General features: G+C 37.4%; 1 protein-coding gene across 7 annotated transcripts in view; it reads right to left on the bottom strand.

The window, feature by feature from the left end:
• Nsd3 (nuclear receptor binding SET domain protein 3) overlaps nucleotides 1-15,366 on the bottom strand; it is a 126,643-nt gene that overhangs the window by 46,977 nt on the left and 64,300 nt on the right. For 6 of the 7 annotated variants that reach the window (XM_010604872.3, XM_010604863.3, XM_010604879.3 and 3 more), the window contains 6 exons: nucleotides 15,191-15,317; nucleotides 9,271-9,371; nucleotides 7,127-7,172; nucleotides 4,046-4,176; nucleotides 3,443-3,571; nucleotides 2,586-2,712 (listed from right to left, as the gene is read on the bottom strand). In XM_010604872.3, coding sequence (XP_010603174.1) covers nucleotides 2,586-2,712; nucleotides 3,443-3,571; nucleotides 4,046-4,176; nucleotides 7,127-7,172; nucleotides 9,271-9,371; nucleotides 15,191-15,317 — 661 coding nt within the window. Of the gene's footprint in view, nucleotides 1-2,585; nucleotides 2,713-3,442; nucleotides 3,572-4,045; nucleotides 4,177-4,247; nucleotides 6,202-7,126; nucleotides 7,173-9,270; nucleotides 9,372-15,190; nucleotides 15,318-15,366 lie in introns of those variants that run through there. The other variant, XM_010604897.3, reaches the window with a different exon arrangement.

The following is a 15,366-nucleotide window of genomic DNA, read 5'->3' as shown; positions in this document are numbered from 1 at the left end:
TTGAGGGGTTAACCCAGTATCAGATATATAATTTCCAAATATTTTCTCCCCATTTTAAGTGTAAGTTGCCTCTCCATTTTGTTCATTCATAGCATTAGCTGGCATAACAAAAAGTTTCTAATTTTGGGCTAGAGATTTAGTTCAGTGGTGCCACCACCTGCCTTTCAAGTATAAGGTCCTGAGTTCAATCTCTGATTCAAAAAAAAAGTTTCTAGCTGGGCATGGTGGCGCACGCCTGTAATCCCAGCACTGGGGAGACTGAGGCAGGAGGATTGCTGTGAGTTAGAGACCAGCCTGGGCTACATAGTGAGTTCCAGGTCAGTTTAAACTACATAGTGAGAACCTGTCTCAAAAAAAAAAAAAAAAAGTTTCTAAATTTTATGAAGTCCAGTTTATTTTTTCTTTAGTCGCCTATGCCTTTGACATCATATCCATGCAACAACTGCCAAATTCAGTATTAGCTCTTACATTTTGGTGTCTGGTCCATTTAAGAGTTAATTTTATTTATGGTGTTATGTAAGAGTCCAACTTTTTTTTTGCCCGTGTGTATTTAAGTTTTCTAGAAACCTTTTTTAAAAGACACTGATTTGCCCAGCCAATGGTCTTCACATCTGCATCAAAAATTATCTGATAACATACAAGTGCTTACTTCTGGGCTTTCTGTTTTATTCCATTGGTCTGTATGCCTCTCTTTATGCCATTACCACTCTGTTTTGATTACCACAGTAAACTAAAATTGGGAAGCATGAGTCCTCTATCTTTGTTTTGTATATTTTTAAAGCAAATTTCATTTTTAAATTTCCAAATAGGTGTACTAAACTGAACGATATCTAAACTTTTTTATTGGCAGAATTCTTCGGGATTCTAGACTCAGAATCTACAGGATTCTTAGGAAAGAAGCCCTTAAGAGTATTTTAATGCTAAAATATGAAGTTTTAGCCAGGTGTGGTGGCACACACCTTTAATCCTAGAGCTGGGGAGGCTGAGGCAGGAGGGTCACAGACAGTTTAAAGCCAACCTGGGCTATGTAGTAAATTCAAGGCCAGCCTTAACTACAAAGTGAGATCTTGTCTCAAAAAACAACAACAAAGAAAAAAACAGGGCCAGGGATTTAGCTCAGTGGTTCTGTGCCTACCTCACAAGTACAAGGTCCTGAGTTCGATCCCTGGCCAAGAAAATACTCTCCAAACCCCCCAAAAGCAAAAAACAAGCAAACAATAAATAAAAAACAAAAAATACGAAGACCTTCCGATACTTGATCTTAGCCAAAAGCTGAAGAAACTATACAAAGTCCTTATTAATGGTTCAAATCATAAATTACACACTTAAAACACTTAATGGAACCAGAAGCATAGACCCAAAACATGTTTAAAATGAGTACATTCTGAAGGCCAAATAAAACAATGTGCAGGTAAATGTGACTCTAATGCTGCAAGGTGACAGAGCACACCTAAATGTGATGAATTAAATATTTTATATAGGAAAAATACATTGTGTGTTCTAAACAGATTTTACAGTCTAAACTGTATGTTAGGATATATGATATGCCATGTCCATCCTATAAAGCCAAGGCAGAAAGCAATGAAAAGAAGCAAGGTCTCTGGTCAAGCTGCCTAGGTTTAAATAGCATCTTCATTTTCCCTTTTCTGCAATATAATAATGATACCTCTCTCATAATATTACGAGGATCAAATGAGATAAAATGCTTAATATTAAAAGCACCTGGCCTTTGGTATGTGTTCAATAAAAACATAACCAAACCAAAAAAAAAATGTTTTCGAATTTTTTGTCTAAGGATTTTAGGTGGTATATATTCAAATAAAAAAAGATAAAAGAGATTTAACAACCCAAATAAGAGAAAAAGGAGTAAAAATTTAAAAACCAGTAAAATGTAGGCTCAGCACATAATACATACTTGAACTACTACTGGCTCTTACTTATAGCTAAAAACCTCTTCCCCAACAATAAAAACACAAACATGGCTCCTAGACAACACTACCATGGTATCTCCAACTGGTTTTCATTTGCCACTGTTTCAGACTAAGCCACTACCTTCCTGCTTTCCATGAGTTTACCCTCATAATTACCTAGAAAAGAAATGTAAACTACCACACTTCTTTCTCTGTTATTCTGATAGGTGGTATTATGTATAGTGGGATAAGTGCTCATACTGGGATAAGAATCCTAAGTTTAAAATTTTTTTTCAGTAGCTTTCCACTAAAAATATAACCACCATGGTTATAGTTTTGTTTGAAACGTATTCCATCCATTATAAAGGTCAAAGGACTTTATTTATTTATTTTATGGTACCGGGATCTAACTCGGGACCCTGTGCTTACGAGGCAGGTGGCAGAACCACTGCCCCCAAGTCAAAGGACTTTAAACCAATCTCTATACAATAATCCTCATACCACCTATCTGAAAAATAACTCAGTTCACATAGTGATACAATGGCATCTTAATTTGTTGAAACACCCATGGAAGAGGAGGAAGAGTCTGATAAAAGTGACACAGGAACTAGTGCCATGGGGTATGCTGACATTGCACACACCTTCCTTTCTATCGATCTTTTCACACAAACTCACCAGTTTTACACTCTGAGCACATGAACTTTCCTTCAGGGACTGATGTGAATCCCAGGCACTCCAGGTGAAAGTGTTTGCAGCACTCTCCCTCACAAGGAACTAGAGAGTCACCAGAGCTTTCACAGATCTGTAATATAGGGAGAAAAAAGAAAGAGTGGTTCTCAAGCTTTAGCAGGCATTAGAGCTACCCAGAGGGCTTATGAAAATATACATCACTGGATTCCTGTCTCAGAGATACTGATTCAGTAGGTCTAGAGGACCAAGTGTTTGCATTTCTAACAAGTACTCTGAAGATGCTAATACTGCTGCTGGTCCTTGGCCTCCACTGTGAAAACTACTGAACTAGATAGCTATGACCGCTATTTCTGTACCCCATATGACATAAAATTTACTAAGTCATACTTTAGCACAGTGCTTGCCTAGCAAGTCCGAAGGTCAGGTTCAAGCCCCAGTATCACAAAAATAAATAAATGTATGTATGTCATACTTCAGCGTTTATGATTCCCTCTTTGGGATCTGCATACTTTATAACCTTTTGTCACAGAACAAAGCAATAGTTTTCCAAAAAAAGTAAAAGCACATTTAAAAAGTTAACATGAATTCAAATGTAAGAAATGTTTTCAAAATGGGTCATCTGCTATTTATTCCCAATTAATATCACAATGACAACTTGCATTTACATTTGAGTAAGTATTCCAACTCAGGGAAACAATGAGTTGGAAAGAGCTTCCAGATCTGTAGCTTTAAAGTAACAGCACAAGTTAGAAAAATATTGACCTCTTCCGTAAGAGGTAAGTGTATCATTGGCAGAATACGATCACACCCATTTTCAGTCAGATGATGAGTCACCTGCCTACCTGACATACAGTGTCCTTCCTACTCATTCCAATGCCTCTTCGGGACAAACTTGAATCCACGGACTGTACATCAGAGACATCGGCATCTGCAGCAGCTGACGGGCTATCTACTTGTTTTCCAAAGCCTACCTACAGTACATTTGTAAGAAAAATAAAACAAAAATTCCATTGAAATTAGATGCGATAAAAACCCTGGTAAGACTTGCTCAAATAAATCTTAACATAATCTTTTTTAAAATCCATGAAACCTATATATCTCTCATTTTGCAAGAAAATGTAAACAAACTGCTTCCGTTAGGTTAAAAGATCAGCAAAAGTAAGACATTAAGTGCCAGGCACGGTGATGAGGCAGAAGGCAGGAGGATCATCATGAGGTCAAGGCCCAAATGGGCTGGTGAGTTCAAGGCCAGCCTGAACTACAGAGCAAGACCCTCTCTCAAAAAACAAAACAAAACAACACTATTAAGTTACAAAACAAGCAGTGATTTTTTTTTTTTTCCTAAAGTGTATTTTTAAAATTCTCCGAGCCAGGAAAAAGCATTATGCTACTTTGGTTTGCAAAGCAGAATACAGTATTCTACTCAGACCCTTGCATATATTTACCTGCAGATCACTCAGTCCTCTAGAGTCGGAGTCAGATGTGTCTCTGTAGGCTGAACCACTCATTTCTACATCAGTTGAGGCGCGACTCCTTTTCTTGAGAGGCTTACAGGAATCTGAAATCTCGCTGGCACCTTAATACAACACACTAAAATTAATTCTAAAATAGTAAAGTTTGTGTTTTAATTTTTTGGTGGGAGAATATTTTTCCCAAAACTCATCTTTCGTGTGAAAAACAGCACAGCTCTTTTTGTAACACCAAGGCCATAAATCAAAACTTCATAAGCTTCTGACCTTCTGGGTAGTGATTTAATTTAGTCGCTATTAAAACATTTAATTCAGTTTACCTGCCCTAATACTATTTTCAGTCAGCAGAGCCCAAATTCCATCCTAAAAATCAAGTCTATTAAGACTGCAAGATAAATGACTGATTTGGAGCAATTCAAAGAACCATTCAATTTGGAGGGGGAAGACATAAAACCCAACACACTGTGTAGCTTACAAATATGGTTGCAGAAACATCTCCATCTTGTTTTTATTAGGGATGTGACAAATCTTTGATTTGTATTCGATTCGTACACGGATAGTGCCATTTTCCCCTGAATTTTGCAATTCAGTTGATTATTGCCCCCCAAATAAATTTTGGATGTTGATAATCGTCCATCTGAGACTTCCTTGGTGAAGTGGCATTTATTGTGACTATTAACAAGTGCTGTAGCACATCAACAAGTGTCATGCCATTAGCAGGCACACTGCTGAGGGTAGTGAATGGATAGCGTTCAATGCAGCCAAGTCATGGAGAGCTGGATGAGAGGCCTCTATGTGGAATTTATGCGGGGAGGAGTAAACACGAAGAAAAAAAAAAAAGGCAGAGAATAGTGTGGAATTTTTTTTAAAACTGTGTGTAATACAAATCCAGCCAAAACAATAGTGCAAAAAGTTACAAAGCAACAATCTCTTGGGCTAATGCGGTATAGGCTATACAGAAACAGCCACGATGAAATGTGCAGATCAGGCACGGTGAATACCAAGGAACCAAGGAGACGGTTAATATTTCCACCCACAGTTTGTGTTTTGGATTTTCCCCCAAAATTTCCATATAACAGACAGACATCTAGATCAGCCCAGCAAGCTATGGTGGAAGTGTGCAGTCCAGAAGAGACCAAAGAGAAACAAGTCTCCTGAGGCCACGAAGATCCGCAACAGGCTGAATGGGAGCAGCACTTGGTACATAGCCATGTTCTGTGATGGAGGATGTGGGCCTCGGGAGACTGCTCGGATTACTGGAACCTTGTTATCACATCCCATCTACAAGTTTTTCACTGAATGCTTCCTGACAGCTATGAATGAGGGTGCCTGCCCATGTTAACGCTGATTTAAAAACACAAGTACACAAATCTATCTCCTTCATTGCTGGTGTATGGACCCAGAACACCACCACAAAGTATTTCCTTGGCCTAAAAGATCACTGGATTAACAAGGAGTTTTAACAGAGGAACAGGAGTGCTGTACTGAGAGGCTTTCGAAGGGAAACACAGGTACCGCCATTTTCGATGAGTTTCTGAAAATGATAGAAAAACCGACAGACTGCTGAAAACAGCTGTCATGCTGTTCTCCATGATAACGGCACTAATATTAAAAAAAATAAGAGCTTTTAATGATCGCAATGTATACAGTTTGGGCTGTTTGGCAAAACCCTGCAGATGTGCATTAATGATGCTTTATTTAAAAACAAAAAACAAAAAAACCCCAAAAATAGTCCATGTTGGAATTGATCAGTGTAAGTTAAACGGTGGTTTTTAGGCTGGATTCATGATTTAAGCTGTACCCATCCAGCTCAGACTAAAAAAAGAAAAAAGAAAAAAAAAAAAGAAAAAAGAAAAAGAAAAGAAAAAGAAAAAATCATTTGAATGTTAAAGCAATTGTTCTTGAAGAAACCAGGCAGGAGAATGCCAATAACGATGATTGGCAAAATCGAAATCGAAAACAAAGAAACTGTTTATCGAGCCGCCGACAAAGAAATCTTGCATGGAGACTACAAGTCTGGAGTTTCTGGGATGAAATTGTACAGGAATCTCAGTCCACAGTTTCCTCAATCGCTGCGGAGACGGAGCTGTCACTGAATCTGACAGAGCCCTGCACTCCCCGGTCCGCCGACCCTGTGGAATGGTGGAAACACAACGCAATCAGGCCTCCTAATCTCGCAGCGATCGCGATGTCTTTTCTTGGAGCTCCGCCAAGCAGTGTTCCCTCCGAGAGGCTGTTCAGTTCTGCTGAGGATCTCCACGGAGACCATCGCTGCAGACTTCTCCCCGAGAATGCAGAGAGGCTGGTGTTTTATTTTATTTTATTTTATTTTATTTTATTTTATTTTATTTTATTTTATTTTATTTATTTATTTATTTTTAAATAATGCAATTTGCCCAGAGTAAACTACAAGTATTAAATACAGTTTTGAGCTCACCAAAAACGCATGAATCATGCTATGGAGTTTGTACTGTAGTCAAATTGCACACAAAATACAGATATAAGTTTAAGGTTTCTTAAACTTTGTGCATATCTCAAATAGAGTCACATAAAGTCATCTAATAGTGGCCATAACTATGCTATGGATCATTTTAATTTAAAAAAAAAGGTTTTACAGCACTGTAAAAATAAATGTGGCAAAATTTTTTTCAACTGGGTTGTCTTTTCGGATTTGTCATTAGTCCATGGTTTGACAAACATTAATAGCTACTATTCGGTATTCAGTCGAATACCAAAAAAAGTGGATTCGTCACATCCCTAGTTTATAAGCCAGTGAAACCCCAGAATTTTATGGAGAAAAGCTGGAAACAGTATCAAGTCTACATGGTGTTCTCCAATTTACCGAAACAAGTAAGACTTTTCACATGAAGATACAGAGTAAGATCAACTCTGAAAGTCACACGCACACACACACAAACACTGGGGAATACTGCAATTTCACACTGGAGAGCAACAACAATGATTTACAGAGACAGACAAAATACATGAAGTACAAATAAGTGATTCTTTAAAGCTGGTTTAATCAAGGAAATGCAAAGCAACATTATATTAACTCACCTTTCTGTAATGCAGTCTTCACTGTAGCCTGAGGAACTGTTTCAACCTGTTTGGGTAGAAAAACACAGCATTAATAAGAAGTTTTTTGTTTTGTTTTGGTTTGGTTTTTTAAAACTTTAATTAACAGGGAAAAAAATAACACTTTCATCAATCTAAGTAGTGATGAGTGATCAATGTATCGAAAATCTGAACTCAGTCCCATTTTCTGGGTCAAGTTCTCTGTCTCAAGGCCAGGGAAGGTTTAAATCCTAGCTGCCTGTGCTGAATACCAAGTGACAACACAAAGCCACATGCTCTCTAGCAAAGACTTTTCCCACCATTCCCTTGGTATATGAAAAAAAAAAGAATACTTTCCTCAGTGTCTGGAAGGCAAGAGAGGGGTTGTTTCTGCAACCAGCCCCGATGTTGCTATAAACCCCTCCCGCCCCAAAGACGTTAGGATAAATTTTTACTTACTATGATACTCAGGTTAATGTAACTCACGCCACTTTAAGACCCTTCCGCGCCTGCACTCACAGCTAAGTTGCTGGGAATCAGGACCCTCTCTGTAGAGAGTGCTACAGGGCTCCATACAGCTGGAAGCTCAATACTTTTGCTGCTAGTACAAACTTAAGAAAATAAGTTTGTGATATTGCAAAAGCACTTTCTTGAGTGTCTTATGAACAGTGTCTTGATCCTACATTAGGAGAGCGAGATCAGAAGTTATTCTGCCAATGTATATGTAAAACACGTGGTAATTTGAGGATTGAACCATTAGAATTAGAGAGAGGATGCTCTTTGGAGGAGTTCCTGTTTAAGCTATGAGTTGAATTTCATGTTTAAGATGTGGTGAAATATGCATGTTGAAACACATTTTGTAAATATTTAATGATTGTTCTAAGCTTTTTAAAAATTTTTTTATTTTTTACAACAGGTAAAAAAACATACAACATAAATGCTTTTTATAAGATACAATTAAGTCATACAAATATAAAATCTTCTAACAATCACTGGTATTATTCTACTACTAACTATAACACAGTGGCATTAACAATGTGTCCCATTTTTTAGTACTCATTCTGCTTATTAATTTTAAACTGGTCACAGACTGAATTTGGGAACCAGGTGGCAAAATCACAACTTTATTTTAGTAATGAATACTATAGATTTGCAAGAGTTTAAGATTTTTTGGAATATAATTTTCTAAGTATGAAAGTATGCTAAATGAATGACAAATTAGTATATTACTTCACTTTTAGTTGAATATTCTGGAAAAATTGTTTGACATGCTTGTGATACCACAGAGCACCCACAAAGACAGATTTTAAAATTAGAAGTTTAAAATTATGAAGGCAGTATTTTATATAGAAAAGTCCACACTCTTCCATAATAAATGATTTTAAAATATAAAACTTACTGGAACTAATTCTACTCAGAATATGTTCTGTTTAAGATCAGGTGTCCAGGCTGAATAAATGGATATTCACTTAAAAAATTAAGAAAGTTTGGATTGTGAGTTCAAAGGAGAATGGTTTCTAAAAATGTCTTTGAAAGGGTAATTTAACATATATATTACTACACTGACTATACCAGTTGAGCACATTTAGTCAAAATGTACCTCCTCTTCTTTTTAACTTAAATATTGTTTATCTGACAACCTATACTAGGTGAGTGCCATTTCACTGGGAAAATAACATTCCAAAAAATCTGTGATATCAACAGAAAAACCAGATCATCTATAACTATCTTTTTCTTAAATATAAGTTAAATTAATTTGATTTATTAAAAAAAAATACATACCAGCAGCTTAAACCAAAAATCAAAAAATTTTAAAAAGGGAATTCAATGATGTCCCCCCAAATCACGAAGACATAAAATCATTTTGCTCATAACAGAAATTTCAAAATAAATGTGAGGGTTTTAAGAGTCTCGAACCACTGGCTTCCCATCCCCTGAAGCCTGTCTGTTTTGTGTGAAAATGCCTGAAGCAGAAGCCCAGGGATGGCTGTATTAGGACTGGGCACTGGAACTCCCAGGACAGAAGCATAAGACAGTCCAGAAAGGAAACCCAGAGTGGAGGAAGTTTCACTTTCTTTTAAGATACTGAGATAAGCCACAACATTTACAAATACAGTGCTTTAACTCTCTACATGTAGGAAGCCAACCTGCTCCTTTTTGATCTTCTTCTTTGGCACAGCTTCAGCGGACTTCTCTGATTCAGAACGAGTCCTAATTGATCTTCTCTGTTGCTTCTTTTCTACTGAGCCTAAGAGATGATTTAAACACATAAATACTCATTTAAGGATGGCTTAACATTCATTAGCTAAGATATGGCTAGATTTTTTGCCTTTCTCATCCAGTACTTTTGGAATTTTAATTATAAGCCATTGAAAAGCTTTCACATATTTGGAAGCACAAAAAAATTACTTAACAGATCAAATTGTAAAGGCTGCCAAGATGAGATTGGGATCCACAAAAGATACTGGTTATACAAATAAAGGGAGATTAATTTTTTTTTTTAATTGTAAAGTCAAACTGAAACAGCAGAGGTAATTCACTTTTGAAGGCACATAAACACATTTAGGTAAATATATTTGAGGGATGAAAGGACTGAAGAGATGCATAAAATTGACTATTACCCTGTTTACACAGGTATTACTGTTTCAAAATTCTTAACAAATTAGTTTAATTAATTCCATGGGTAAAAAAGGTTAACAGTAAGGCCAGGGATTTAGCTTAGTGGTGCCACTGCCTGCCTCGCAAGCGCAAGGTCCTGAGTTTTATCCCTGGTACAAAAAAAAAAAAAAAAAAAAAAAAAAAGGTTAACAGTACTTGGTAGGCTCAAATTAAGTCTTGCTACTGTCATTAATACTCAAAGCAAGACAAGCAGCAAAGGCACAAAAATGTGACCATCAATTTGACCACCAAGGGACTTTGGTTACACTTTAGAAATAGTCATAGAAACTTACTTGAAACAAATTATCCAGCTTTTGCATGCTAAATGATAAAACAAGAAGCTAAGTTTTTTAAAAAAATAGTACATTCTCATCCAGGCGTAGTGGCGCAAGCCCATAATCGCAGCACTTGGGAGGTTGAGGCAGGAGGATCGCTGAGAGTTCGAGACCAGCCTGGGCTACACAGTGAGTTCCAGAGCAGTCTGAACTATATAGTGAAACCCTGTCTCAAAAAACAAAACAAAACAAAACCCAGTACATTCTCAGGCCAGGGATTTAGCTCAGCGGTGTTGCCGTCTGCCTTATAAGTGCAAGGACCCAACTTCAATACCCAGTACCAAAAAAAAAAAAAAAAAACCAAAACCAGTACATTCTCTAAAAATAATCAGAAAACGTACATGGACTCCATTTTTGGGAAGGATAAAACTTAGATTTAAAACTACAACTTGAAAAAGCGCTAAGGTTTGATTTGCCTATGAGATCTTAAGGAGGAATGATGCCTTCAGTGACACTAGTTGTTGTGTTTTTAATGCTTAGACCACTTAAAATTGTCCTAAGTAAGAATTCACTGGTCACAGGAGGCAAGTATTAAGATGTCCTATAGCTGGGTGTGGTGGCACTTGCCTGCAATCTGAGAACCCAGGAGCCTGAGACAGGAGGGTTGCAGTGGGTTCAGGACCAGCCTGGGCTACAGTCAGCCCAAGGCTAGCCTAAACAACAGAGCAAGACCGCCATCTCAAAACAAAACAAAACACAACAAAAATAATCTATAAAATCAGAAGGAAGCCATTCCAATACAGCTTTCCAGATAACCTATGTATTGTCTGATTTCATTGCTCAGGGTCATATGTAAATGGCCTCCTTCACTTAAGTTCAAAGCCAAACCAAAGAAGGATCCCACTACAATAGTGTGTTTTTGGTGAGGAGTGGAGAGTTTGCTAATAATCCATTTTGGAGCTGTGATTAATCAATTTCTAGCAGAGAAGTCACAAATAAAAGTGTTGGCTCCTTCCTTTACACTCATTCTCTTTCACTGATGAAAATGTTTACTAAGTCACCTACCCTCGTGGACCAACCAAAGATCCCAGAGATCTGTACATTGGTACAATCATAAATATTCAAGTACCACCAGGAGAGAATAAAATGTAAGTGGAGCTGCTTCAAATCAAATAAAAACTACTTGTTTAGATGATGACAATATACATGAACCATAAAGCGCAGATGAGATAGGATCTGCTGTCTTACAGGGATGAGGCAACGTGGCTTCCTAAAATCATTCTGAAAGCTGCCCATTAAAAAGTACTATAGGGCCAGGGATTTGGCTCAGTGTTTCTGCCACCTGCCTCACAAGTGCAAAGGCCAGAGTTTGATCCCTGGTACCCCCCCAAAAAAAAGTACTATAATGCTTATCTTCTAAAAGATAGGAGGTGAGCATGTCCGGATTTGGAAAATAGCTGAGAAATTTAGTGTGAATGTAAATGTAAGATTTTCAAACCACAGAAATGTAGCAGTGGTCATATATCTTATGAATCTCTGGAGCTTTTTAGGCTCAAGAACTCCCAACAGTACCACTTGAGATAATGCAATTGGCTTCTGAAGAAAAAACAAGTTTCCTTCCTGACCTTTCAACTACTAAAAGTCAACTTTCACACATAAAAAAGCAAAATGGTCATTAAAAAAGACAAAATATGCTTATCAACCATAGCTAGTAACCAAACTTAAACTAACATTAAAGCTTTAGAGCACCCATCCCTAAAATAAGGTCCCAGTTATAATTTACAACCAAAACAGCATTTTTCCAGATATAAAGAATTATAACCTTCCACTCAATTAAGAGTATCTTTAGAGCAGAACTTAAATGTCACAATGAAAAGATTACATGAGGAAAAAAAGATTTCATGAAAATGTACAGTAACTGAGTGAAAGGGACAAAAACAATTAAAAATAAAAGTATAGGGCTAGGGATTTAGCTCAGTGGCATCATGCCTGCCTCGCAAAAGCAAGGTCCTGAGTTTGATCCCCACTGCCAAAAAAAAAAAAAAAAAAAAAAAAAAAAAACGGTAAGGATCAGTCTAATATATGAATAATTTACTTTTTCCCTAGTTATGAATTACACATGTTTAAAGATCCTCCTAATTTAGGTATCTCACTTAAATTCAGACAAATTAACAACAGTTTAGAAGAGTAAAGAGAGATAATAAACTGATTACCTATGAAAAGCCGAAACTGAAAGGTACTTTTAATAGTCAAAGAAAAAAATGTTTTGAACTATGGTTAATTAAGCCCCGCGTGGTAGTGCACGCCTGTAATCCCCCCTGAGGCAGGAGGATCACTGTGAGTTCGAGACCAGCCTGGGCTACACAGTGAGTTAGTTAGTTCTAGGTCAGTCTCATTATATAGTGAGACCCTTGTCTCGAAAAAACCAAACTAAAAAAAAAGGCTAATTAGTGCAAAACTCAGGTACATTTTATGCGATCTTTCAACATTACAACTTTTTTTTAATGGCACCTCGGTTCATGATCTGAAGTACCACTGTATTTATTATTATTGTTGTTGTTTCAATTCACTTTAGTTTTTGGAGACAGGTCTTACTATGTAGCCCAGACTACCCACAAACTTGCACCGCTCCTCCTGCCTCAGCCTCCTGAGTGCTGGGATTATAGGTGTGCCATAAAACCCGCCACAACTTTATTTTATTAAGTAGTATTTGAAATTACCTAAGTTCCAAACTTGGTTCTGGATCTTGCTACTCCCTCCTTTCTTTAGTTGTGCTTCCTTCCTAACTCGATACTGAGTAAAGGTACACTGTTTAATATACATCATCCAACATGTACCCGTCTTCTACCACCACTTCTGTCCTATAGCTCCATCATTATTTTTTTAGAAAGCTAGCCCAAGTCCTCTTCTGAACAGTGATTACTTTTACTTAGCTTTTGTAATAAGTTTTATTTAAATTTACTTTGTAAAAATACCTCTACATGCCACCCAACACAGGTTTGCCTGGCCATTGATTCAAAATTACTACTTCAGGTCTTAAAACTTTGATCCAGAAAATTATTTGGCCACTGTGATATTGTGGTATAAAAAGTATGTATTTGGTTTCTGCCACACAGATCCTAAATCTCTTGTAATTCCACACATGATAGGGGTACTAGGTGCATCCTGTTCTAATATATGGTCTTGGACCTCAGTTCCTGACAGAATTCTAATCCTTTGGAACTTCCAAAGTGACAGAGGAAATGAAGTAACTGTTTTTTCTTGAGATAGGGTCTCACTATGTAGTTGAAACTGACCTGGAACTCACTATGTAACCCATGCTGGTCTCAAACTTACAGTGATCCTCCTGCCTCAGCCTCCCGAGTGCTGGGAGTGCTGGGATTACAGGCGTGCACTACCATGCCCGGCTGACGTAACTCTTGATGGACTCCTAGGTAGGGGATGGTCACCTGAAAGACCAAACCATGATAAATTCTTGACCCCACTCCATCCTCCAAGGAGGGAGACAAGCTGGAGACTGAGTTAATAATTGATCATACCTATGTGATGAATGAAGCTCACACAAAAACCCTGAACGATGGGACTAGAGAATTTCAAGTTTAGGGAACATGTGAAGGTGCTGGGAAAGTGGTGAACCCAGAGAGGGCATAGAGTTCTGCAACCCTTTCCACCTAGGCTGCCCTATGCATCTCTTCCATGTGGCTCCTCACTGTATCCTCTGTAATACCCTTTATAAGTTGGCAAACATAAGTTAAGTGCCTTCCTGGGTTTTGGAGAGTTGGTCAGGGTGACAAAAATCAACCCATCTAGGTCACCCATCTAGAAATGTGTTGAGTAGTCAAAGTATAGTAGGAGAGAAAGCAGTTTGTTGTTTTCCTCTATTACTTAGTCACTTAAGATTAAAACAAACAAACAAACAAAAAACTAAAGAACAAAATAAAATAAAACTCAGGGTAAGGGATTTAGCTCAGTGGTGCTACTCCTGATTCACAAGCACAAAATCCTGAGTTCCATCCCTGATACTGGGTGGGAAATAAATAAATAAATAAATAAATGAAACAAATCTCCTAAATTAAGATTCCAAATGACTAAGCTAATCAAAATTTAACTGTGTTCTTGATGGCTATACGACACAATCTTATATAAATATTACTGATATAATACTGTTATATAAACCAAACCCATCATTCCTTTGAAACTCTAAGATCCTGTCAGCCTCTAAAAAATTACTTTAAACATTCTAAAGGTACAATCTTGGGCAGGGGATTTGGCTCAGTGGTTCCGTGGCCTGCCTGGCAAGCACAACAGCCCAAGTTCGATCCCTGGTACCTAAAGGTACAATCTTACTGATATAGGCATCTCTCCTTTAGGCAAGAACAACAGAGTATGATTTTCAATTCATGGTGTCCATTAATCAGAGAACAGGTTACACAATAGGATAGTTATGTCCTAGGCCTCTTGGCTACCAAGACCTTGCATACCTAGAACTAATGAAAACAGCTGATTTCCGTTAATCTGTTTTTAATAGAGGATGAAAGAAGACAAGGTAAAAATGTACTAATAGTGTTAGAAAAGTAAAACTATTATTCCCATCCAAATAGAGATAATCAAATGGTGCAATGTTTAGATTTTATAGCTATATTCTTAGAGAACTGCCCTTCTTTAAATTCCTGACGGAAAAATAACTGCTACTATGAATAAAATTCTCTAGCCCCTAATCCATTACTTCTATTGAAATAATTGCTTTTATAATTCGATTTTTTTTAAGATGGCTTTTTTTTTTTTTTTTTGGTTTTTTTGAGACAGGGTCTCACTATGTAGTTGAGACCGAACTGGAACTCACTATGTAGCGCAGGCTGGTCTCCAACTTACAGCAGTCCTCCTGCCTCAGCCTCCCAAGTGATGGGATTACAGGTGTGTGCCACCATGCCCGGCTCTGTAATTTACTTTTGAGGAGCCAGGGATTTAGCTCAGTGGTTCCTCTGCCAGACTCGCAAGCACAAGGACCTGAGTTTGATCCCCGTACCAAAAAAAAAAAAAAGAAAAAATTCTTTTTGAAGTTTCTTAGTGCCACAACAGAACAGAATGATGATCTCTCAAAATGGATCCATATATATTCCTCATTCACACCCACCTGTAGGACCAGAAGTTGCTTCAGGAGATGATATATTCTGTGTTGGCTTTTCATTTCTCTGGTTTGGTGAGGAAATTATAAGCCTGTCTTGCCCCCTGACACTTATTTCCGTTTTGTTACCAATTCCCTTTAAAATAAGGCAAAATTAAAAAAAAAAAAAAAAAAAAAAAAAAAAA

Source organism: Fukomys damarensis, unplaced genomic scaffold, assembly GCF_012274545.1.
Source record: "Fukomys damarensis isolate Sample0158 unplaced genomic scaffold, DMR_v1.0_HiC HiC_scaffold_18, whole genome shotgun sequence".
NCBI classification, from domain to species: Eukaryota; Metazoa; Chordata; class Mammalia; order Rodentia; family Bathyergidae; genus Fukomys; species Fukomys damarensis.
Note: the sequence above shows the minus strand (reverse complement) of the source record. Positions and strands in the feature narration are given on the sequence as shown.